Source organism: Triticum aestivum, chromosome 4D (genome assembly GCF_018294505.1).
Source record: "Triticum aestivum cultivar Chinese Spring chromosome 4D, IWGSC CS RefSeq v2.1, whole genome shotgun sequence".
NCBI classification, from domain to species: Eukaryota; Viridiplantae; Streptophyta; class Magnoliopsida; order Poales; family Poaceae; genus Triticum; species Triticum aestivum.
This window is the reverse complement of record NC_057805.1, coordinates 7931336-7956459: the sequence shown is the minus strand read 5'-3', so window position 1 is coordinate 7956459 and position 25124 is coordinate 7931336. Positions and strand designations below refer to the sequence as shown.

The 25124-nt window shown below is 44.7% G+C and overlaps 3 protein-coding genes across 3 annotated transcripts; 2 read left to right on the top strand and 1 right to left on the bottom strand.

Moving 5' to 3' along the window:
- The first annotated feature begins 1463 nt into the window (after nucleotides 1-1463).
- On the top strand, nucleotides 1464-4803 carry LOC123095654 (acidic leucine-rich nuclear phosphoprotein 32-related protein 2). Its single transcript, XM_044517192.1, has 2 exons — nucleotides 1464-2237; nucleotides 4441-4803. The coding sequence occupies exons 1-2, from the start codon at nucleotides 1542-1544 to the stop codon at nucleotides 4582-4584; spliced, it is 840 nt and encodes a 279-aa protein (XP_044373127.1). The 5' UTR covers nucleotides 1464-1541; the 3' UTR covers nucleotides 4585-4803.
- A 697-nt stretch (nucleotides 4804-5500) lies between these two features.
- On the top strand, nucleotides 5501-6378 carry LOC123095653 (deoxyuridine 5'-triphosphate nucleotidohydrolase; the record flags this gene model as incomplete). The annotated part of the gene is given in 3 exon segments (XM_044517191.1): nucleotides 5501-5657; nucleotides 5750-5841; nucleotides 5935-6378. Coding segments are annotated over 3 exon segments (494 nt in total), but the record flags the coding sequence as incomplete, so codon positions are not given.
- A 7725-nt stretch (nucleotides 6379-14103) lies between these two features.
- Nucleotides 14104-21971, bottom strand: LOC123095652 (aminopeptidase M1-B). Its single transcript, XM_044517190.1, has 19 exons — nucleotides 21670-21971; nucleotides 21433-21578; nucleotides 20565-20667; nucleotides 20170-20356; nucleotides 19963-20056; nucleotides 19666-19819; nucleotides 19438-19542; nucleotides 19230-19346; nucleotides 18688-18801; nucleotides 17965-18147; nucleotides 16320-16599; nucleotides 16120-16241; nucleotides 15906-16003; nucleotides 15640-15817; nucleotides 15450-15564; nucleotides 15298-15365; nucleotides 15081-15158; nucleotides 14485-14562; nucleotides 14104-14383 (listed from the first exon to the last, which is right to left on the bottom strand). The coding sequence occupies exons 1-19, from the start codon at nucleotides 21877-21879 to the stop codon at nucleotides 14198-14200; spliced, it is 2616 nt and encodes an 871-aa protein (XP_044373125.1). The 5' UTR covers nucleotides 21880-21971; the 3' UTR covers nucleotides 14104-14197.
- Between the last annotated feature and the right edge of the window lie 3153 nt (nucleotides 21972-25124).

Genomic DNA, 25124 nt, shown 5'->3' with positions numbered 1-25124 from the left:
AGATAAGCGTCAGGCGCGAAAATCGAGGAGCCTAAATTTTGGATATGAGGCGGAGCTATCGCCTCGATTGTCGGAGGATCATTAATGAAGGTGGATTATACACAATTTTAAATAACAGGTGATGTCACGACGGTTTACCATGGTCCTAGAAGATGATGTCACGGCGGTTTACAAGATTATGTGAAGATGTTGAAGAAGAAATTTTCTTAAGTATTGAGGATTGACATGAACCAGTTCAAATCAATCTAGGGCCTAATGTTGGGGATATTACCACTGGGCGTAAACCGGGCAGGAGAGGCCGGGTTAACCCCATAAGTAGTTCATTCGTATCTGAAGTCCATGAAGACAGACGGTGACGCTTTATGAAGGCCCAGGGCCGAAAGCCGGTTTAAGGCCTGTAGACATAAACCGGCATTGCTATTTAAACTTGTGTTGTAAGATAGAAGTAGTAGAGACCGAGCCGGACACGATTATGAGCCGGCCTCGGGATTCTGTGAACCGACGGGCGTCAACCCATGTATATAAGGGGACGACCCGGCGGCGGTTCAAGGACAAGAGACAACAACTCAAGACTCAGGCAAAGCGTATTCGCTCCCTGGTCATCGAAACCCCAGCAATTCCATCACAACTAGATGTAGGCTTTTACCTTCATCGTAAGGGGCCGAACTAGTATAAAACTCTTTTGCGTCCCTTGTCCGCTTTAACCCCCTTTAAGTTAACCCGTAGCGATGGCTCCACGACTAAGTCCTTTCTCTAGGACATCTGCGGTGACAAAACCACGACAAAAGTAGTCATAAAATTAGCAACGCGGCACACTACCCCACGTCACAATTATAGTGAACATATTGAACATAGTACAATGCATAGCCCACGGAATAACATCAAGAAGGTATGCTCTTTTTTTCTCTTGTATATCTCCATCCGATTTTTGCTCCGATACACCCCCCCAGAAAAGTTTATATATTTCGATGCAGATTAAAGATGAAGATTAGTAGATACCCTTTCAATCAAAAATCTCTCCGGAAAAGCAGATTTTTTATATTCATTCTATGATTTGTATACACATCCCGATAACATGCTCGGAAAGTCTATGTGAGGAATCACATATAACTAAAAGTCGAAGGCGAGACTTCACATACCTAAAGACGGATCGTACTATTTCCCCTTGTCAAAGTTTTACTGAACATTCTTGTCACGAGGTTTTTATTTTTCAAAAGGCAAATCGTGCGAAACATGCATGTGCAAGTATATTTTCTTCACTCAACGCTCTGGTAGACAAATGTTTTTTTTGAGGGATTGTAGACAAAAAATAATAATTCGCACAAGCTGCGCCTAAACCTATAAGCCCAGGCCCATCCATTGCCCACCAAAAGGGCCCATCACAACCCATTTCCAACGCTTGGAGGACGAACATCGCCACACCACACACCACACAATTTCCGTACTCGTCTGCTCCGTCGGCCTCGGAAGCTTTGCGGCTCCAGGGTTTAGCTAGGGTTCTACCCACGACCGTCCCCGCCCGCCCCGCCGCCGCCACAGCCATGGCCGGCGCCGGCGCCGGAGAGGACGACGCGGCGTGGGAGCGCGCCATCAGCGCGGCCGTCAAGAGCGCGCCCCTCTCCCCCTTCTCCGCGCCCAAAACCCTAACCCTCGACGGCGCCGTCAAGTCCTCCACCGGCCGCCTCCCCTCGCCGGCCCTCTTCGACCGCTTCCCCTCGCTCGAGGAGCTCTCCGTCGCGGGCGCCCGCCTCTCCTCGCTCGCGGGCCTGCCCCGCCTCCCGGCCCTCCGCCGCCTCTCCCTCCCCGACAACCGCCTCGCCGGGGCCGACTCCCTCGCCGCCGTCGCCCAGTCCTGCGGCGGGACCATCCGCCACCTCGACCTCGGCAACAACCGCTTCGCCGCGGTCGAGGAGCTCGCCCCGCTCGCGCCGCTCGGGGTCGAGTCGCTGGACCTGTACCAGTGCCCCGTCACCAAGCTCAAGGGGTACCGGGAGAAGGTGTTTGCGCTGGTTCCCAGCTTGAAGTACTTGGATGGCGTCGATGCCGAGGGCAATGACCGCCTGGAGTCCGATGAGGACGAGGAGGAGGATGAGGATGAGGACGAGGAGGGGGATGAAGAGGGGGCGGAGGACGGTGAGGGGGAAGGAGATGAAGAGGACGGAGAGGAAGAGGAAGGCGATGAAGAAGAAGATGGCGAGGAAGAGGAAGGAGATGAAGATGAAGAGGAAGGCGACGAGGTGAGATTTCTCTTCTAATTCATGTACTCGTTATAAATCTGTATTGGTTGGCATTTGATAAAATGTTCCTCATATGATGTACTCCTTCAATAACCTCCGCATAGCTGACAACTAGTTAAACGGTTAATGAGCTGTATCGGTAACGTTATAGTACTGCACTGCAGGATTTCCTTTAAAACAATTAATCGTTGCTCATAGTGGTAACAATGGTCATTAGAGAACACATAACCTATTGTTAAGCCATGATGCCCTTGCAACCTCATTGCTTCATGTGATCGAGTTAGACGTAATTTGGTTTGTCATTTATACATATTGCGCTTCTGGTGGTATGTTGTGTTGTTAACTGTATGTCGAGCTATTTGTTTATTTAGTTTGTTTAGTGTTGTATCTGAGTATTCAGGGTAACATCTTGAACAGTTCTTTGTTTTAGTAGGCCTCTTCATTTCCTGAAAACTCAGTATAGTGGTATACTGGTATGATGTACATAGAAATGAGTATCTTAAGTGACAATAAATTTGTTAAGTAGTATACTGGTATGATGCACATACAAATGAATATCTATACTGGTGTACTGCTATGATGTACAAATGAGTATCTTAAGTGACAATAAATTTGTTAAGGGGTATGCTGGTATGATGTACATACGAATGGATATCTATAGTGGTGTACTGGTATAATGTACATATAAATGAATATCCACAGTGACAATAAATTTGTCGACTATTTTACAATGTGTGGCCAAATGCCAAAAGCCCAAAAGGATAGTTGCATTATTATCGTTGTCAAATATGACTAAAATCTGTCTTATTTTCCTCTTCTTTTGTGATTTATAATAATGTAAAGCAAAACCCACAAATTAGGTTGTTGCTCCACTAGGCTGTATTGTTTTCCAGTGCATTTGGAAACTTATTTAATACAAAGTAAGACCCATATTTTTGCATTCATTTTTGTTGGGCAATCTGCAGTATGGTCCTAGGATTTGCTTTTCTCTTCTCGCCTTGTCTGTACTTTTGTGCTTTAGGACAAACTTCATAGTTCACTGGATATTTGTACAGTTTCTACATGTTTGGTTAAATTGCTGTTTGTCCAGTGTTATGTATTGTGTTTTGTGTGACTTACTTTCTTGTTGTCTTAAAAAAAACCACTTCCACATTTAGTTTTATTTTTGAGACAAAAGGCATACCCCCTGCTTTTCAAGCAACCGAACAGTGTTCCCCTGGGGCTGGGGATACCAGCTACAAGATTAAAGACAGAAAACACCAAAACGGCATTACTACACCCCAGCAACACCACTACAGTTTTCAGCATCTCAGTCCCTGAACACAATTACAAACTGATCAAAAGACAAAAAAAACTAAGTAAGCTCCCTATTACAAGCACATACAAGAAAAATGCCAGACAGAGAACTTGAAATCAGCGCCGCGGTCTTCACACCACCTTCTTGCACTACTCAGTGATCAGCTTGAAGATTAGCTGCCTCCGCGGTCCTATAGAATGGCCAATTGCTGTAGTAAGAAAGTAGCATGATATAAAGCATCAGTATGTTGGTGAAGGATTTCCTTGTAAACATATATATGCGGTTGAGTATTCCATAGCCCCCAGCAAACAGCGCCACCCCTCACCACACCACCGTGGCACAATCATCCCCCCTCCCTAAATCGCACCCCAGCAATCACATGCTCAACTGAAGTTGGACATGAATCCCATCCCAGAAGTCTCATGGATGACGGCCTAGACTAGAACAGCCATGGGACACAGGAATACATTTATAGTTTTATTAGTACCTTAGCTTATACTTACAATTTAGGATCTGATGGCAATACAAGCACACAACATTGTGCTTATTTGCTCTTCTTCAAAGATGGTGACGTTGGGCTCGGTTTACACACTTGTAGGTCGCTCCTGTTCATTATCAGAACTTGCATCTACCATGGTTCTTATAGAGAATCTTCTTATGGAGAAGAGAACCATCTCTGTAATTCTTCATCGGCTTCCCTGCATCCTCATCAATAAGGTGACCCAGTAATCATCCAACGAACAATAACCTAAAGCTCATTTGTTGGTCATATAACTTGCGCACCCTAATTAATTGTATAATACTAGTACACACTACATGCTGCCCGCTGCTCTATACTTGTCTCCTAGCTAGTCCAATTTTTGCCGTTTATCTGTTTGTCAGCTAATTCAATTGTGCTGTTCTTAGGCTGAAGACGAAGAGGATGAGGCTGAGGACGACGAACCGGATTCAGGCGCGGCCGAGAAAAGCGAGGTTGCCAACGGAAACAAGTCTGCAGGATCTGCCCTGCCAAGCAAGAGGAAAAGGGACAATGAAGACGGCGGCAACTGAATTTGATCTCGGTTTAAGGTTTGTGGGTTCGTCTTTGCACGCTTTTTCAGAGGGTTCCGTGCGGGAGGTGTAGTAGAAGCAAGCAACCTTGGTTGGTAGTTTTGTGCAAGGATTTTCTGGGAGTTCCCAAATTTTATTCAAGACGTGGGGGATCCTCCCTCCTGCTCCTTCATGTGAAATTTCTGGTAGTACTATAAATCGAGGCGCTGACTCGGATCACTGTCTGTCTTCATCATGGTTGTAAAAGAAGGTACTCTGTTTTTCATTGGTAGCTACACCTAGGGCACAGTTAGAGTGCGCGCCAGCTCTCTCTGCAGCGGAGAGGACGACTGTTGCAAACAGAGCAGATGCCAGTTTGAGCCTGACATCATGGACTGAATTTGCCCCTCAAAACGAAGTTGAATTTTGTGATCTTAAAATAAGATAGAGCATCTGCTAACCACTTTGAGGGGTCCTTGCCAAGTGGACGTGGAATAGCGTTCAACAGTGGGCTTGTGGTAGTGATGAGAAACGAGCTCATAGTATATTGTCATCCAAAGCATCCTGACAACAATCTCGCAAAACTTGTCGGCATAAAAGTATATAAGTTGAGGAGAAAAGTTAGACTTGCTAAAAATCAAAGCAAGATTTTTTTATTTAAAAAAAGCAAGAATTTTTTTTGAAGCAAATCATAAACTTCGGCACTAGCCGCTCCGCGTTGGAGACCAAACCAAAGCTGCTGGTTTTTCTTTGCACGATCGGTGAAGTTTTATGGCGGGAGAATTTGGCGCCATCCGCTTCATTTCCCGCCCCGCCGCCTCCCTATTTATCGTCCCCCGCCGCACCCACGGCCGCCCTCAGCTCCAGCTCCAACTCCTGCTCGACTCCTCTCCTTCTATCTCTCGCCGCCGGCCACCGAGAACCCTCCCGTCCGTCGCAATGGCCGCCACCAACGGCGCTGGCGCCGACCCCGTGCACGAGCCTCCCCACAAGATCACCAAGATGGCGCCCCTGCTCAAGGTCAAGAAGCTCTCCGACAAGGCCATCCTGCCGTCCCGCGGCTCCGCCCTCGCCGCCGGCTACGACCTCTCCAGGTACGTGCCCGCTCCATTGCCAGGGACTCTCACCTCCGGCCTCTCGCCCATGATTTTCCTGTCCCCCTCACCGTTTCTGTGTCCGATCTCAGCGCGGTGGAGACGGTCGTGCCGGCGAGGGGCAAGGCGCTGGTGGCCACCGACCTGAGCATCGCCATCCCGGAGGGCACCTACGCGCGCATCGGTGAGTCCCTCTTCTTTTTTCTCGGACCACGTTTCTTGGCTGCGCGTCGGGTGTTTGACGAAATGCCCACCGCTTCGTTCGTCTTCTTTGCAGCGCCGAGGTCGGGCCTGGCGCTGAAGCACGCCATCGACGTGGGCGCCGGGGTGATCGACGCCGACTACCGCGGCCCGGTGGGCGTCGTGCTCTTCAACCACTCGGAGGTGGACTTCGCCGTGAAGCCCGGCGACCGCGTTGCGCAGATGATCGTCCAGGTGATAGCGACGCCGGAGGTCGCCGAGGTGGAGGACCTCGACGCCACCGTCCGCGGGGAGGGAGGGTTCGGGTCCACCGGCGTCTGAGCTCCGAGCCCTGGTAGATAGATCTAGAGAAGTGGTCTGTGTTAAGGTTTAGGTTGATGGTGGAACCCTAGGGAAGGTACCCACCTTTGATGGTTGTGTGTCATGTTAAATGGAATCCCGTGATCTCTTACAATCGAGATGTTGAATGTTGCATCCATGAACGCTGCAGGTGTTAAGATGGTTCTGTGACCTTAGTTTATCCTGCACTGGGCACGTTTTCTGTTCTTGCATTTTGAGAATCCTTCGAATCAAATAAGACCCACAACATTCTTAAAATGCAGGAATACAAAAATGTTATCTGGCTGCAATGCCATGCCATGCCCATTGGAATTCTAAGAATTTTGGTTTGTTTGACTGCATCGTAGAATAGGAAATAAAGGATTCTTCTTTTCACAAGGTAGTATGGTGTTGAAGTATACAGACAGCCAGGCAGTGAAATACGTGGGCCACTGGATTGTATTGTACACAACACGATAGTGGATGGCTCACTGAACGGTCCTGTCAACCATCACAGCACACAGGAAATGAAGCTCGCATTTCTCATCTTACTCCAGAAACGAACAAATTGATTCTTGGTTCTAACAATTCGGCTTCATTTTCTACAGCTAAAAATATATAGTTGTACACAACAAGGGCAGAAAATATCACATGTGCGCTGCTTGCTTTCTGGCAACTCTATAAACAACAGTACGCTGACTTGACCAGGCGCAACAACATCGCACAGCACACTCTGTCTCGGCAAACTGCGATTTCCATTGGAAACAACAGGAGATTCATGGATTCCATGCTACAAAACGGACGGCTTCATCTTCAGGAACCTTTCGAGTTGGCCAACCACCCCCCCAACTCGCGACGAGGAACGTACAGCACGGGGAGAACACGCGCTGGGGCTTCAGACTATCTTGCGGTGTCCACTGAAAGCCCAGATCTGGAAGTTTTCAACAGGCAGCAATTTTTCGACGGTTAGATAGAATGCTGGAGTCGACTAAAGTTCATTCCATTTCACTTGCAGGTCTCTCCATTGGTAACAAATAGTACAGTACCTCATTGAGAGGGAAAATCTGTCTATAACCCCACCGAGAAGTACTTTCACTGATAGCAAAGCAAGAGCTAAACAAAACAGGTATTGCAAAATAAAAGGCATGCACCCTTTCAGTATATGTTGAATGTACCACAATGTGCGCAATTGTTTCAAAAGATGGACAAAGTCATTAATTTTGGAAATATAGCATAAGACGTCCTACGTATGTAAACTTTGTCCTACAACTGATATTTCCTTTCTAGCCCAGTTTAGAGTAACGGCATTGGCATATGTAAACTTTGCCCTACAACAGTTCATGCCATGCCATGCCATGCAACTGATCAAGTAGTCCGCAAGATTATTTATTTTTCACATTGAAAACACATCCTTACCTTCAAATTTTTGTCCCAGCTTCCTGTACACAATGCACTCCCATCGGATGACAGCCCAAGGCAGCTTATACGGCCTTCGTGAGAGTTTTGGAGAGTTCCCAAATTAAGCACCATCTGAGTCATTTTTAAAAGTATTCACAGATCAACCACAGTTTTAATAGTATAGGAAGATGGATGATTCATGATATGCGGCAGATGTTCTATATTTCACCAAACGCCACAAGAGTAGTCCTAATAGGCTAATAGCTTGAGCTCATAAAAGCTAGAATATGTAAGTTATTTGTGGGCACTCTCTCTTCCTGATCAATTATAGGAAGGAAACTGAAGGCTCACAAGGCACCAAGGGGTCTGAATCTAAAAATAAAAGCATGGCCAAAGGAGGCGCTGCAAAAAACTGAAAACTAATTGTAGCTCGAACCACGAGGTCACAACCTTCAACAACTAGCCTAGCCAAACAGCATGGGTAGTTCACTGGCCACTGGCCACTGAGGATAAACTCATCAGGTCCAGAGGGTTCTACAGTATGGGATCAACTCGCAGTAAAGCCTTGTGTTGGCAGCTTGGTGCAGTCTAAACTCTATTCTCTGAAGCATTTTTGGCCTATAGCAGGAATCTACAAGGTGATCTACAACAACACTACTAATGCATGAATTGCATAGAGATGCTGCAGAAACTAATGTCATAAGATGGGATGCGTACTCAAGTAGACCATACCCAAATGTAAACAACGCATTATGTGTTATCATGATTGTTATTTTGTGAGCCATATGTCAAAGGGGAAATGCAGCTAGTTCTCCGTAACTGATATTCTTTTCCAATGTGGTTAATTTTCACTTGATAATTACAGCTTTACAATCACATCAGAATGGCTAAAGTATTGCTGGACTGTAATGAAGTGAAGCTTATACAATTTAAAGATCAATCTAGTGGTGTTACTAACCAGGCTTAGCATTTCTGAACTTTGATCTGATTTTTCTATGGTAAATAAATTGTATAGTCAAACTATGTTTCCTTTTCAACCGTATGAAATTTAGTTGTAGCTTCGCAGTAAAACTTGATCAGTCTTATTTTTACATGTCTGGTTTTCATCCCATTATCTAAAAGCTGCAATCAAATACATGGGAAATGGGTAAAATGCACACCTCGGCAAGAAGCGTGTCCCACACATAACAGTCACCATTAGAGTATCCAGCAAAAAGAAGCCTTCCTGATATGGAGAAAGCGACAGATGTAACGATGGGGAGCTCATTATCATTTCTATCGGGCTCCCGATTGTACACTTGAAGTTGATGCCCTGTTCTCATGTCAAATAATCTGCATGTACCATCATCTGAACCAGTACCGAACCTCTGACCATCAGGGAAAAACTTGACACTGTTAATGTCGCCCTCATGTCCATGATATGTCCGAACTGCCCGACTTGCAATCCTGAGATCCCATAACCTTACAGTTGTATCACATGAACCCGAGATAAACATATTCGTGTTTAACGAGTTGATGGACAGACTGAAAGGGATAAAAAAAAGATCAGAACACTATGAGTATGGACATAAAAAGTATAGCAACTTATAAAGCTGTGAAACAAGCATGCGGCCACATTGCCAAGATATCACATCAGCTACTTGATTAATAATTAGACCATAATAAATTTTTGGTTGTGCGAACCAAAAGGAATGGTGTTTTGGGGTTGTAGATGATCTATATCAACAACAATTGACAGAGAAGTCTCACTGACCAAACGCTGCATGTGCAGCCATGCAGTACATTTCCTACTGATTATTAGTTTATTACTAATCAGACAAAGTAAACTTGCACTGCCAAAAGGTGAAACATATTCTTTCTTTACAAATACGGCCCATTCAGACAAGGTGTAAGATTAATAGGTGATGCTTTCAAATCAATACCATGGAACTTTGTTCAACTCAACATAATCAATGAAACTTGAACAGTGTCACATTGTTTTGGTCATAAAATAAGAACCAATATACCACGACAGTAAGCATGATGTTAAATTGAATGCCATCAGAAAAAGACAATTACCTTAAGACATCAGCTGTATGCCCTGATGGAAATTCACCTCCAAAGATTGATATCCTCTGGCCAGTAGTAACATCCCACAGGACACACGTTTGGTCACCTGAGCCTGTAATCAAGCGGGTTTCCTGGTCTGGGACATACTGACAGGATGAAACATAGCCTTTGTGTCCAGTAAGTACTCTTGATACTGGCATGTTCCCATCTCTGTCTGCTTGTGAGCTAAGGTTGAATATAGAGCATGCACTATCAAGACCGCCGCAAGCAACAGATTGACCATTGGGTGCAAAAGCACATGTCATCACCCATGGACAGTGTAGCTTTATGGCATGTGTTTTCTGACTCGTTAAAGCATTCCATACAATTAGTCTTCCATCTTGTGAGGCACTAACTATCCAGTTCTTCTCAGGAGTCCAATCCAGAGAATATACCTGTGTTGAGTCAGAGATAGTACTTAGTACTAGTTACAAAACCATGAAGCCATTAAACATTTCAACATAAGCAACTGTGTGAGGTACTGTCCTAGAAAGAAATCCAAATCGCTCAACAAACAAAACAAATTGACGGAGCATATAATTAGGCAGATAGAGCAGTTCGAAGGACCAACCGATCAAAATTTCTTAGCACCAGGGTTCTATCTGTGAATTGCAATGCTCTAAAAAATGGCAACAACCCGCATACCTGTTCTCAAAACTCGAGTTCTTCCACGCTAAATATTTTTTTATTTCAGTTGGTGTCAAACAATAACATGCCCTCAAATAAAAAGAGGATTCACACAAAAGGACTACAGAACAGCATAGCGGTTATATTTCAAAACAAAACAGAAATAATTGCCAAGGAAATGCTACTATGGAGAGGGATTAGGGCTATTTAAATCAGGCCACATGGGTTCACCAACAGGCTCAACCTTGAGCTTCGGTGATTGCAAGTGGCACATTCCACGTGGGACATCAATGAGCATCTCACAGATAGTTAGTGTTGGTACTGAAGCTTTGGTTGTACTATTGACTCATTTACAAGGGTATGGAACAATGGAAGGAACGGATTCGAGTAGACTGCTCATACCCATTTCTCACTTGGATTTAAGAAAAATCTAAATCAAGTAAATCATCAAAATTGCAATTCAACCCAACCACACATTCTACCCATAGGCATGATTACGGATTACCTGATTAGGAAAGCAGAGCCAAAATAGTAAACTAAGAACCACGGCATGCTAAATACTTCAGTGCATCCATAATTTTGCGAGAGACTTGACTCAAGAGCAGACCAGAGATTTGATACTTTGCTAGATAACACTGCAATTATCTTGGACCACGACAGCGATAACAAAATCCTTGTAAAACGTAAAATTACGCCCAACGACCTTGAAAACTCGACCGATGGGCACTAGCACCGAGGGCTTTTTACTTAATATAAGAATCGAGGCACCTGCGGAGGTGGTGCCTCGAACGCGGGTGGGTGAGCTCACAGACGTGGACGCTAGCCAACTGAACACTGCTCAGTTTCCTTATAACATGTAAAATTATGCGCAACGACCTTGCTGTTATCTTAACGGTTACCGCCATGAGTATGGTATAAAAAGACAAGTTTGCCCCAATTTTCCTTTTGCTTTTGGCGCCAATAGGCACGACTCCTCTGCTCCCTTTAATTGAAGTTATTCCCTTTGCATGAAGCTATCTTCTCTTCCTCTCTAATTGAAGCTATTCCCACCACCATTCCCGAAGCTGACTTCAAGTTAGTCTAAAAGACTGTCTCAATTCATGACAAATTAGGCCAAAACAGCAGCCTCTTCAAAACAAGCACTCATCCTCTCAATGTCAAGGTACGCGACTGGAGGGACCAAACCTCATACTAATCCAGGTTGTTTCCTTTACATATGTCCAAATCTTATTCTCGGCAATCAAACTCGGTTATGAATTGCTCATACTAGCACCACCATTTCCACAATTGGAGTACTAACAACTACTAACAAGCGTGAGACCTCACTCGTGCCTACTTCAAAATTGAACTCCTCCGTGTGCCGAAACGGAGGCAAGAGGCCGAAGAAGTCAACCAAAGGGGCGAACCTTTCCGCTGTGGCCCTGCAGCGTGCGGCAGCACACCAGATCCGTGGGGTTGAAGCTCACCGCCGTCCGCCCCTGCGCCTTGGAGTACTTCTCCACTGCACGCACCGCCAACACACGGAGCAGTCAGTCAGCAACAACAGTTTCCCGAATCCACAAGCAAGCAAACCCTCGAGAGGTTCCCGGGAGAGGGCCTCACCGTCGGTGTCGAGGAGCGTCTGGCGGCGCTGGCGGAGCCGCTCCCGGAGGGAGTTGACCGAGGCCGTCGCCGCCGCGTGCTTCTCCTTGAGCTCCGCCACGGACGCCATCAGGTGGCCGGCCGGCCGCGCTGCCTGCCTCAAGGTTCGTGCGCCGGTGGGGGGTCTATCTACTTGGCTCTGGGCATGGAGGGGGAGATCCGATGGCTTAGCTGAGCTGGGGGTTTGGAGGGGGCTAGGAAGGAGGCGGCGGCGGCAGGAGAGGCGAAGTGGCCGGCGACGACGAACTGACAGAGGGGGATGGGTGGGGGTGTGGGTGGGGCTGTTGGGGACGCGTTGGGTTTAGGAGTGGTGTCACCTACTGCTCTCCTGAATGACATGTGGGCCACGGCGCAAGGCCCACTGGGTAGAGTTCGCACAACTTGGGAATGGGCCCACGCCGAGAGTGACCGTTGCCCGCTGCCCGCTTGAAGAGGTTTTACAATTTTTTTTCATCTCTGATTTGTACTAGAAGTAGAATTAGAACTCATAAAAGAAAAGAAAAACAGATTCAGATCAGGGGACTAGAGCATCTTCTTCTTGTTTTCCGCAAATCAAATAGGAGCATCGGTAATTAACAATAATAAAAGGTTACAACGTTGTTTATTTGTCCATATATCTTACGGCACCTGGCATATCGAGGCACACTCCGGGCTAGATGTAGAACCAAGTCTTTGCTGGTTTATGAGCTGCTACATTTACTTCCCATTCTTACATGACATACGTCAAAAGTCATATGTCCTTCTAGGGACTCTTGTGTCCCGACTAATAATAGGTAAGATGCCTAGCTCCATGACGCATCATGGTCCTTCAAAAATGAAACAAATCTAGGGAATCAGTTTTCCGTGTGCCTTGTTCAAATACTGGCTTCGCGTTGGGCTCCATTACAAACCGAGCCATACTGACAACTGCTTGTTGTAACTAGTTCCCTTTGGCGTTGTATTACTACTCTAGATGCTTCGTCCATCTCTTTTGCATTATGCAACATCCACATGTATCTTGTAGAGTCCATCATGTGGTCAATGCTAGTGGTGTTTAACTCTAGTTTTGTTGCCTTCCCGAGGTGGTTTTGTACTCAACATCAAGTCTACAATAGTGTGGTTCTAAAAAAAAGTCTACAATAATGTGATGAGCCTACCTGCAAGCTTGAGATAGTTCAACTGAAGATTCACTAGAAATTCTATGGTTTCGTTTTGTCTACACCGGCCACATGCTATAAAGATGTAGCTTTGCTTTATCAGCTATACATGTATTATCATCTAGGATGTATAGGATTCACTATCGGTAAGTTGCCTGAAAAATTATTGTGTCAGTCGATTTTCTAATCCAATTGTCGCCCTTCTTTCTTCTTTCCCGAGTCTTTATTCCTCCTCCATTCGCCCGTCTCCCTTCCTAGATGATGTAGCCTCTCCTCTGGCTGTGATGGCACGCCTCGCTTCCGCTCGCCGTGTCCTCCCTACATCCGGCTGTATTGCACTTGGGTGAGTCACCATCACTCTCGCTAGGACTATATGTTCCTAAACTTTCAACATAACCTAAGATCATTGAATTGTTTAGCAAAGCTAGGATCATTTTTATCATTCTTCTTTTTACATGGTTTTGTATCATTCCTCGAGTGAGAGTAGGTTTGAGTTCATCAAAAGTAGGGTTACCATTTCCTTCCAAGCAACATGAGCACTTTCAAACGATGTGATCTTCTTACACATTGTCACTTATACATCTTGAGATAAAGTTTGTGGAAACAGGGGTTTGTTCTCCGAGTATGATTAACTCTTAAGTACTTCCTCCGTTCCTAAATATAGGTCTTTCTAGAGGTTTCAACAAGTGACTACATACGGAGCAAAATGAGCGAATCTATACTCTAAAATATGTCTATATACATCCGTATGTGGTTGTCCATTTGAAATCACTAAAAGGACTTATATTTAGGAACTGAGGGAATATATATCTTTGGGAGCACCGGGGCTCAGAAAAATTCACACAATGGAATGGCTAGCGAGTAGATTTTGAGGACTCCTAGCCAGTATCTTCTGTGTTGCAACTTTTCTTTATGGTGTATCTGTTTCGCACAAGGATAATGTGGATTTATTAGCTACTGCTCTGGAAAAACCCAAACAACACATCAAGGAAACAAACGTTTCGTTAACGAGCAGATTACCGTAAAGCCACACCACAGAAAATTAATGTTGTTACTCATTAGAATACAGCCTTTCCAAAACATTATTATGCAGTCATGGCACATAATCTCTTCTTCGTACAAAGGAGCGGCTTAAAACTCCTGCAGCAGCAGCTGCTGCACCGTTTGCGCAAGGCTGGGCTCGCTCTTGATGCTGTCGATCCATCTAGCACTGATCCGCACCCTCTCGAGGCTCTGCTTCAACGCTCTTTCGAATGACGGTTTCACGCGAGTGGCAAAGAACTCGGAAACCTCAGCAGCTTTCTCCTCAGAGGTGAACTGATCGTCGAGGTTAAACAGCATATGAGATGTCTTTTTAGCAGCTAAATAAATGGCAGGGCACGAAGAATTTCAAAAGGGAAAAGGTGTGTGTAGCGTACCGGTGAAACGGTAGAATTAACGAAGTCCGATATGAGTGAGCTTGATGGCCAAGTCTTAACAACGTGATCCCAGTTATCCTGCATGACAGTGCAACATCGCGTAAACATCCAACGTAGCCGAATGGCGCAGGATCAGACATACGTAGCAGCATAGTGCTAAGAATAATATTCCAACTGGAAGTGCAGTTTTCTCTATTATTGGTATTATTGGTCAGCTTGAAAATTGACTGAAATCTAACATTTAAACCATTCATTGTTTCATATTAGAAATGCAGTCAAATAACTCAACATAGGTGGTCGTTACTCCTTACAATGCTATACTATTGTTTGTCAATGCACAAAAGCAAATGTATCGAGCACCAACGGAAGTGGTTACATTTGTTTTTGAACAAAAAATTTATCACAGGTTTAGAGCTTTTTAATGGACCGCATTTCTGAGCTCATCCATTCACGAAACAGATAAATGTCAAGTGCATGGATCCCACACCTCATGAATTTTCTCCAGAGAGCACATGCTAATGTAAAAATAAAATAAAAATTCATGCCAGACCATAACATAAATAGCCTAGGCAACTTGCCCTGCAACTATAACATACCTTCAGCCAGGCCCATGCAGCTTCTCGTCCTTCTAAGCTAATACCACCAAGAACATAAAATGCATCTTGATTCCGTACCTAACAAGAAAGAGGCAGATTAGAGTCGCTTTTGTATGATTAGCTGGCACAGAATATAAACTCCTTTCACCAGTAACTGTAAGTCTGTACCAAATCAATCACTCAGAATATGTCAAACAGAAATGGTTTAGAGGTTAACCTCGTCTGTAAGCATAAGGTTCAATGCCTCAACAACAATATCCTTGTCTGGGCATGAAGACAACGAGCCTAGAAACAAAAGAGTATTTATAGGATGAACCAATTCATCAGAAAGCTGTGCTGTGTTGCATAAGTTGGAAAAAAATAACACACCTAAGATACGAGACTTCTCCTGTGCTTCTGACGTTTCCTTGTAGATTTTCAGGAGAACATCATAACCGGTCCTGTTTGAGGTACTCACGGTCCGCATCACAGCAAGGTATGCTGCCTAGAAAACATTGCAGGTAAGATACCAAAGAGGTAAAACAGTTGTAATAATCTATAAAGGGAAAAAAAACACAACCTTTCTATTGTCTGGAGGTAGAAGGGGAGTTTTTCGGTCTTCTAAGAAGATATGGAAACGCCGAATTCCCTCCTTTATAGTCTCGTCATGTCCGAGCTTGACAAGGGCAATCAAGAGCAGTGACCTAAGCATTACATCAAGATGGCTCTCACCATCCTTAGGATCCCAGCCTACTCTTCTGAAATGTGAAGCGCATGAAAGCTTTAAAATTGTAATCACACATAAACATATTGAAAACAGGTACGGTATTAAGCTTGTCGGCATACTTGGCAGCTAACAGAAGAAGCTTGATCAAAAGTTGTTTGATATCGCTAGACAAGTCAGGATTAGCATCAGTTGATATTTTATTAACGCTTAAACATACCTGGGAATAGAGAAGAAACACACAATGAGAACTAATCTTGTAAACAAACATTAGTTACACACGTAAAATGAAGCCACGAGGCTAAGGATTCAATTGGAGGTATAAGGCTTACTTACAGAGGTTACATGTGAAAGTACAGTGTAATCAGACTCATGACGATAAGCATTTAGCAAACGAAGCAATGATGTCAGTGTTTGTTTGCAAGCAACAGAAAGGGCATAAGAATCTTCCACAATACCTACAAAACAATATATCTCATTCGTCAATTTTTTTTTAAATATAAACAATAATGTATCTTAAATCATATTGTCTTTACCAATCATATCCATTAAAGAGAGTTTCTTGGCTTTTATTGCATTTTCAAGTCCGGCTGCAAGTTCATCATCATACTTCACTCTATAAAATCCAGTTTGATCAATGTTCAGTTTGATCCAAAAATTCTGGCCACTTTGGGAGGCTGCAAAATCTTTTATATGCATCGTATCGGTCTTGCCTTTCAACAGAAACTTCTTATTCAGATCGTACGAGCCACAGCATGCTGTCATAGGAACGATCCACATGCCAGGACCAGATGATCCATCTGACAGAAATTGAGCCTGTAATAAAGAAATAGTTTTTAAAATTTAGGAATTGCTCGATACTAAGAAGCTTCGTTTCCATTGAGTTAATACTGGTGTAGACTGTAGAGAGATTGGCTGCATTTGAGAATATTAAGCACATATAATACTCCGACATCCAAGAATGATATGTACATTCTAAACGGCTTTACTGATATGCTCTTTATTTTTCTAATAGTTTTACTGATATGCGCTTCATATTTCTAATGGCTTTACTGATATGCTCTTTATATTTCTGATTGAACAGATCATGAATGAAAACAAACCCAGAAAATTACAGTACTGTTCACATTTCTAGTCATTGTTATTCTGATTTTAATTAAGGTGCCTTGCATGTATCCTAATGTGTTCCGTGGTCTATGTGAAGGTACAAAAAAATAAAAATGTTATGAACGTGGTAGATGATGTGGTGTAGGTAGATGGCCCTGGACAGATGAGGCGCGACACCCAACCAAGAAGGCTGCCGCAAAACAAGAGCAGGGGAGAAACTTGGGGAGAGAATAATTGGGACTATTTTTCTGCTTATCTATTGATTGATATTGCTAGGCATTATATAGCAACCTTACAAACTTGGAGGCTAAGCGGAACTAACAAATTTTAGGAAATAACTAACTTGAGAATCAAGAAATATCTCTAACAGATTTAAACTGCTAAGGATAACTAGGGATACTTATCCCCTTAAGGGACTGTTTGGTTCTAGGCCTTGCAATGCCACACTTAGACACACATTTCTTGCCAAAATTGCCTAAGGTTTTAGTTCAACAAAATGGAAGCCACAAGTTGGCAAGCCTAAAGGAATCTTGCCACACTTTTTGAGCGTATGTGATGTGGGGCCCTAGTGTGGGAAAAAGCATCTTGCCTAACATGAGGCTTGAACCAAACACCCTCCTAAGTTGGTCAAACTTGCCTAAGCTTAGGTGTGGCAACCTCAGGCAACCTTAGTCACAAACCAAACAGCCCCGTAGTTTCAGCCGTAGCCTGTAGGTTAGGCCCCCAATAACAATAAACATGTGATTAAAGGTGCCAATAGAAAAGGGACGGCACTACCGCACGAGCGTGTGTCCGCATCAAGCCACAGTGCTAATCACGGGCAGCTGATCAATGATGCACGTCGCGCCGCGCAAGGGAACAATGGTGCGAACGTTCTCCCATTATAATATCCATAGAAAAGAGGTCCTAGAAAGAAGTAATCATGAATTCATGACCAAGTTGCCAATCCAAGTATACTTTAGATAAATAAATTTATAATAACGGGAAAACATAGGTCATGCATGCATGTTTATACCCAGTTCCCCATGCATAGTAGTAAGAAATAATATGCAAATGAAAAATATGTCACAAAACCTGCTCAAGTTCCAAATCTTGCCCATTTAGTTTTGCGTATATAACAGGATATCCTTGTTGCTTAGTCCATGTAGTCATCAGATCCTTGACAGGCTCCCCAGTTTCCTCCTCAAGAACAGCCCATAGGTCTTCGGTTTTAGCGTTTGAGTATGCGTACTTCTTTATGTATGAAGCCAAAGCTTTCTGGAAGAATAAAGAATGTCAAAGTTAGAACAAGCAGAAAAGCTGTTTATATTAGGCAACAGAGCTAGATAGACAGAACAAAATTCATAAATGCAATCGAATTAATCCTCCATATTTAATACACAAAACATCAAAGTTCAAGCTATTCTGCAGCAGATGCACCATGCACACTCATAATGGGGTCAGCAATACAGTCAAATCTAACAACTATGATCATCTTCAGTATTTTGGTTTCAGATTACAAATGCATCTAAAGTTAAGATACAGTGCATCAGAGTGGCAGCAGAGACATCTCACATCCCTTGTTTAATGAAGTACTCCTTCTGTAAAGAAATATAAGATCGTTTAGATCATTAATATAGTGATCTAATCGATCTTATATTTCTTTACAGAGGGAGTGAAAAACTTATACATGCAAGGGTTCAGAAGTGGTACTATACAATGGCAGCAAGCCACAGCAGCCAATACAGGTAACAGAATGATGGACCATTGCAGCAAACAAGATCCCAATATTTTTTTCAAGAAGAAACATTATTTAACCTGAAACCGCTCTGCACCAAGGTAGCTTTGTAGCATGCGAATGACAGAAGCTCCCTTGTCGTAGCTTATGGAATCAAAAATCGCATCGATTTCACTGGCATGGTTTACATCAACCTGAACAAACAGGTCAAATAACCGAAATCACAGCTGAGACAATTGGAGATGCTAATACTGGACAGAATCATAAACAATACATTACACCATTTTCACACATTTTGAGTTCTGTAAAACAATGATAAAATATAAGCATTAACATCAGAAGAATTCAAGCAGACGGACGTTAAATTCAGAGATTAATTCTTCCGTCTATAAATATGTAATCATGGCCAGGGACAATAATGCATTAATCGTTGCTTATATCTGTGCAACTCATCAACTTTGTAACATTTATTCAACTTGCTGTCATAATATATTTCCATATCCCTAATGTAAATGTGAAGCATTTGTTGATGTTAGAGCACTACTAGAAAATCTGTTCTTACACAGAATAATGATGAAACAAATTGAAGCAGAAACTTGCACCGACTAGGGAAGAAGATTACCTCAATAGGATGAGACTCTGCGAGTGCATCCAGTCTGAGGCCAGAGGTCGTCTCATCAAGGAATTGTGTCCAGTTATTCCATTCAGGAAAAATGGATTCTACAGCTAAATAACTCACCTGTTCAAAATTAATGACTTCTTCAATAATAGTAATATACAACACCAGATCACCATTATAATTTCTCAAAAACGGTTATCAGATTGATTACCCATGAAGCAAAACCCTCGTTTAGCCACAAGTGAGTCCACCATTCCATGGTTACAAGATTGCCAAACCATTGGTGAGCCAATTCATGCGCGACGGTGATTGCTACCTAAATAAAGAACATATGTAAATAAACAAAAGGAGATTTAGTTTGGAAAACATTCAAGTAAAACCCCACTGCCTCACTTTTAGTCAAAGAAACAAATGGACTTGAACAAAAAATAGCCATAACCTGTTGTTTGTTGGATGCTGACGATAATTGCTCATCATAAAGCAAAGCTGATTCTCGGTAAGTGACCAACCCATAGTTCTCCATAGCTCCAGCAGCAAAATCAGGGATAGCAATCATATCCAACTTAGGTAGTGGGTAAGGAGTGGCGAAGTAACTGGTTATTAAACACCGTTAGAGATTCTTATCCAACTAGCACCATTAATTGGCATGTCCAATTATTCAACATATCTGTTTTCTCGTTTGATGCTGCCTCACTTTTTATAAATATGTTAAAAGAAATAATGGTTGGAAGCTTACTCCTTGAATAGATCCAGTGACTTCACCCCAACATCTAATGCGAACTTTCCTTGACTAGTCTTGCCAACTTGGGTATACACACGAACTTTGGTGCCTATGTAAATTAACAAATCAAGAGAAATGTAAAAGAAGGGGAAGAAGGGCAGTAACATAGCACTTTGAATGAAAGATACTATAGAAGCGGTTTCAGGAAAACTGAGCAACTACCTTCTAACGTTGAGCTCTCTATGTAATCAAACAAACCAACAACTATTGCGACTAGATATGTTGACATAAGTGGAGATTCCTCATAATAGACAGTCTTCAGAGGCCCGCAGACTGTCTCCTTAACTACTGGCATGTTGGACAATGCTACCAGTTCAGCTGGAACCTCCAATGTTATCTTGAACTTGGCCTGAATAAAGAAATAAAAATACAAGAGAAGTTACTAAAGGTGATGGATCTCAGACCTACAAAATTCTAAGCAAAAGCAAAAAAAACATGCACATATGTTTAACGCCTATATCAAAATACAAACTGATTTTGACCGTCTAACGTTCATATTCAGATTCGAAGTACATCAAGACACTGTTCATAAAATAACAACAAAGCAAGTTAAACACCTTAAATGCAGGCTCATCCCAGCATGGAAAGCACCGCCGTGCATCAGCAGCTTCAAACTGTGTAACCGCCATGTTTCTTGCCTCCCCATTGTACTCATACTTGCTGCAGTCAAATACCAGCACGAGAGCATGAGAAACACAGACCAGATATAAAGAAATAAGACCAGGTGCATTCCACAGGCACTGATTATGCCCAAATACTCCCATGTAACACGATTCTGTTTAAAAGATCTAACAGAAACCTATGCATGACAGTGCTGGAATTAGGTACACTGTCTGCAGCATAAATTCCAACAATAAAACTCGGTTGCACAATGAGATGGGTAAATTAATGCTAACATCCTACATCCGCTCTTCAACTCTGATCATTCAGTCCCTTCATCCACAACATTATAAAGTTCCAGATACTTGTTTCTTCAGTTTCCTATTTTTTCAAGTTACTGCAGACACAGGGCTCATGTGTTGTAAGATATGGACACCCATAAAAACAGAGCAACCTTTTCCAATGATTGTTTCTCGTTAATAAATACGATGTTCGGAATAGCAAAGATTGAATGAATAGTGGATCATGATGGGGCATGGGAGGATCTCAAGATTATGATCCAAAGATCCTACGATCTGGCTTACAATCAAGAGATGACTGTATCAGATTACACCACGCATCACTTGAGCACTCTATAAGCATCGCAACAAGTTCCCAACCAAAATGCCCGTGGAACTGACAAATCATGGTCCAGTGATATCGGTTGCTTCCAAGCACACAGCTGCCTACTGCCGGTAATCGATCAACGCCTCGTATGCACGAGAGACTAGTCACGGGAGCTTCCGTGTAAGATCGATTGAATCTGAACGATAAAGGACGATATACCTCCTGTAGAAGCCCCTCATCTGGTCGTTGAGGGTGCCGGTGAAATCCATGGCGAGCACGCCCTCGCCGAGGGGCAGCTCCCGGTCGAACCCGAGGACCAGGATCTCATCCTCCTCGAACTGGGCCACCTCCGTCGGCGCCCAGTCCTGCAACGCAACACAGCCCCGCCATGAGAAGCTGAGAAACAGACAAGAGATCGGAGGGCCTGCCTCGGAGGGGGGAGGGCGCGGGGAGTGCCTGGAAGCGGATGGAGGAGCGGTCGACGGCGAGCTCGGCGGCGTTGAGGACGAGGAAGCGGGTGGGCGAGGACACGGCGACGGCGGCGGACGCGGAGCCGGAGAAGGTGCAGGCGGCGAGGTCGGGGCGGAGGACGAGGTCGTAGCGGAGGGGCTCGGCGAAGCGGGGGAGGCGGGACTGGCCCCTGAACTGCTCCGGCGACTCCGCCATTGCCGGCAGATCTGAAGCGGAGGGGTCGAAGGCCACAGCAGATTTTGCGGGCGCAGCAACTTCTCCTGACGGACAAACGTAGATATTGAGGGCGTTGTTGAACTGAAGTGGACTTCAAGTTGCAGAGGACACGTCTCCTCGTCAAACAAACGTTCGCTGTCGAGCAGTCTCGAGCGCACATAACAAGAAGTACCAAGTTTTTGCGAACTGAGCGTAGTTTAGATAATGGAATCTGATAACCTCGGAACGCCAGGTACGAGCACGTGACAAATTAAACGTTTTCGATGATAACTTAGTTGCTATGTGTCAGTCGGAGCTGGGCAAATTTGGTTGTACTAGACAGTCGGGAAGTAGTCGTGTTAAGGTCCCATAGGACCAGAGCAGCAGAACAGTAACCGTCGCTGATGAAGAGTAGCGTAGATCGGAAGGATCCAACTTAAAAACACATGAACGTAGACAAACCACGACCAGACCCGAGCAAATCCATCAAGGATAGATCCATTCGGAGACACACCTCCACACTCCCATCGATGATGCTAGACACGCCATCGAGGCGGGGCTAGAGGGAGGAACCTTATTCCATCTTCAGAGAGCCGCCGCCGTCTCGTTTTTCTGAGCAGGACACAAACCCTAACAAAAGCGAAGAAACAACTGAAAAACAAAACCCCCTCGCCGTCAAGGGCCGAGATCCACCGCGCCGCCATGGCCCAAGGCCACCGAAGATGAGGCGGACCGACGGCAGCGCCAGCGGGTGGCAGGGGAACCCTCGGCTTTTCTTGGAGAGGAGGCAGCCCACATGTGTCAACTAACTAACCATCCTTGTGTCACTGGAATTGCCATAAAAAACATTTGGTTGCCATGTGCTCATACCTAACGTTGGGTACTTATCGTTTTCGTAGATCATTGGATGGTTAGCTTCTTTGTAGTGGAATCAGCCCCACAGGGTTCAACTCCTAAACTTGACACTTGTGTATGCATTTTTCCTAAATTTACTTTAGCCTTTCGGGCTATTTTTGTTTATTGGGAGGAGACTTTCTCGTTCACTATGAGACGTTTGTGGTAACTTTATCAATTTTAATATGTTGTGTCGGCTTAATATTTTGGAGGTGCTTATAAAGATAGAATGCATGAGTGAGTGTATGTGCATATACGTAAGCATCTGCGATTGTACTGTGTTAAATAAAAATAAATTTTATCCATGTTGCATTTATTTAACCCTTTCGATGAAGTGTTAGCCCGATTGTTCACTATAGTGATTGCAGCGTGACCCTTGGTTGGCCAAAAGGCCCATTTAACTGCATTTTTGGAAGAAAAAAATGTCATCAATAAAAAAATCACATGAAAAAGGCAGAGATATAAAATTACAATTGCCTTGTAAGTTGCAAAAAATGTCATGCTATAATGTAAAAAACGCCATCCTATAATTTACGTATTGGTAAACTCGGTTGTTGATTAGCCAGGACAGGCAACCATGCCAAAGAAAGCTGGGCTATTTTTCTGTTAAAAGCGTGAGTATTATGCTTGTAGTACAACATTCTGGTTGTGTTGTTCACTTGCCCAGGCTTGAGTAGTTGCTGCTGGTTGTGTTGAAAAAGAAAAGAAGCAGACTGGTTGTGTCCTTTTCACATAAATTTGTGATGTACTACAACATTCTTGTGATTTTGTTTTCATAACTTGATCCTGCCTTTGATGTGCAGGATAGGATGGTTAGATTGGAGCATCTACAGCCGGACTTGACAAATCCGGCCCATCAAATGCCCGCGGATGCGTCCGGGCACTGATCGGGCACTCCTCAAAAAATGCAATCCACATCCGGACATCTCAATTACCATATCTCAAATCCATACAAACTCATGCAACTACGTCGACACACAAGCATTGTCCAGCTACTCAATCGCACTACGATAAACATTGCCATCAAACTACCAAAAGTTGGCATGTTTGGCTATGGTGGAGTTCATCCACGGCTGTCCTTGCCCTTCCCGGCGCCCTTGCCGTCCTTCTCGCGGAAGTACCGGTCGAAGACGCGGTACGGATCGAGCCGGATCTGCTCGTCGCCGGAGTTGTCCCCGCCATCGCTACCCTCCTTCTCCTCCTTCGGTGGCAGTCCGGTCATGGCACGGACCGCCCGATTCTGCTCACGCGCAAGGGTGCGCGTGTTACTCCGCTGTCGTTTCTTCACAATGCGGGCGCGGATGGCTTTCTCCTATGCGGCCGACCGCACCGCCGAATAAGCAGCCTCCGCCGCCACCATTTCCGTCGTGATACGGACCTCGGGGGCCCTTATCCTCTCCTTCCCACGTCGGGCCGCCCGTTCCCGGTGGGACTCATACTCTGCCAGACTGGTGATGGGGAAGGAGAGGCGTTCCAGCCGGGACCGCTGTTGGGTAACGTAGTAATTTCAAAATTTTCCTACGCACACGCAAGATCATGGTGATGCATAGCAACGAGAGGGGAGAGTGTTGTCCACGTACCCTCGTAGACCGTAAGCGGAAGCGTTATGACAACGCGGTTGATGTAGTCGTACGTCTTCACGATCGACCGATCCTAGCACCGAAAGTACGGCACCTCCGCGATCTGCACACGTTCGGCTCGGTGACGTCCCACGAACTCACGATCCAGCAGAGTGTCGAGGGAGAGCTTCGTCAGCACGACAGCGTGATGACGGTGATGATGAAGCTACTAGCGCAGGGCTTCGCCTAAGCACTGCAACGATATGACCGAGGTGGATTATGGTGGAGGGGGGCATCGCACACGGCTAAGAGATCAATGATCAACTTGTGTGTCCATGAGGTGCCTCCCCTCCCCCGTATATAAAGGAGTGGAGGAGGGGGAGGGCCGGCCCTCCTATGGCGCGCCCCATGGGGAGTCCTACTCCCACCGGGAGTAGGATTCCCCCCCCCCTTCCCTAGTTGGACTAGGAGTGGAAGGAAGGGGGAGAGAGGGGGAAGGAAAGGGGTGCCAGCCCCCACCCAATTCGGATTGGGCTTGGGGGGCGCCCCCTCCTAGGCCTCCCTCTCTTCTCTCCCACTATGGCCCAATAAGGCCCATATACCTCCCGGGGGGTTCCGGTAACCTCCAGGTGCTCCGGTATATGCCCGAACTCACCCAGAACCATTCCGACGTCCAAACATAGTCATCGAATATATCGATCTTTATGTATCGACCATTTCGAGACTCCTCGTCATGTCCGTGATCATATCCAGGACTCCGAACTACCTTCGGTACATCAAAACACATAAACT

What these genes read in the sequence shown, in the direction of transcription:
- LOC123095654 (XM_044517192.1), top strand. Translation starts at nt 1,542, where the DNA reads ATGGCCGGCGCCGGCGCCGGAGAGGACGACGCGGCGTGGGAGCGCGCC. An exon ending in ATGAAGAGGAAGGCGACGAG is followed by an intron (nt 2,238 to 4,440) that starts GTGAGATTTCTC and finishes TGCTGTTCTTAG; the next exon opens with GCTGAAGACGAAGAGGATGA.
- LOC123095652 (XM_044517190.1), bottom strand. Translation starts at nt 21,879, where the DNA reads ATGGCGGAGTCGCCGGAGCAGTTCAGGGGCCAGTCCCGCCTCCCCCGC. An exon ending in GGGATGAGCCTGCATTTAAG is followed by an intron (nt 20,357 to 20,564) that starts GTGTTTAACTTG and finishes TTCTTTATTCAG; the next exon opens with GCCAAGTTCAAGATAACATT. An exon ending in CAGCATCCAACAAACAACAG is followed by an intron (nt 19,543 to 19,665) that starts GTTATGGCTATT and finishes TTCTTTATTTAG; the next exon opens with GTAGCAATCACCGTCGCGCA.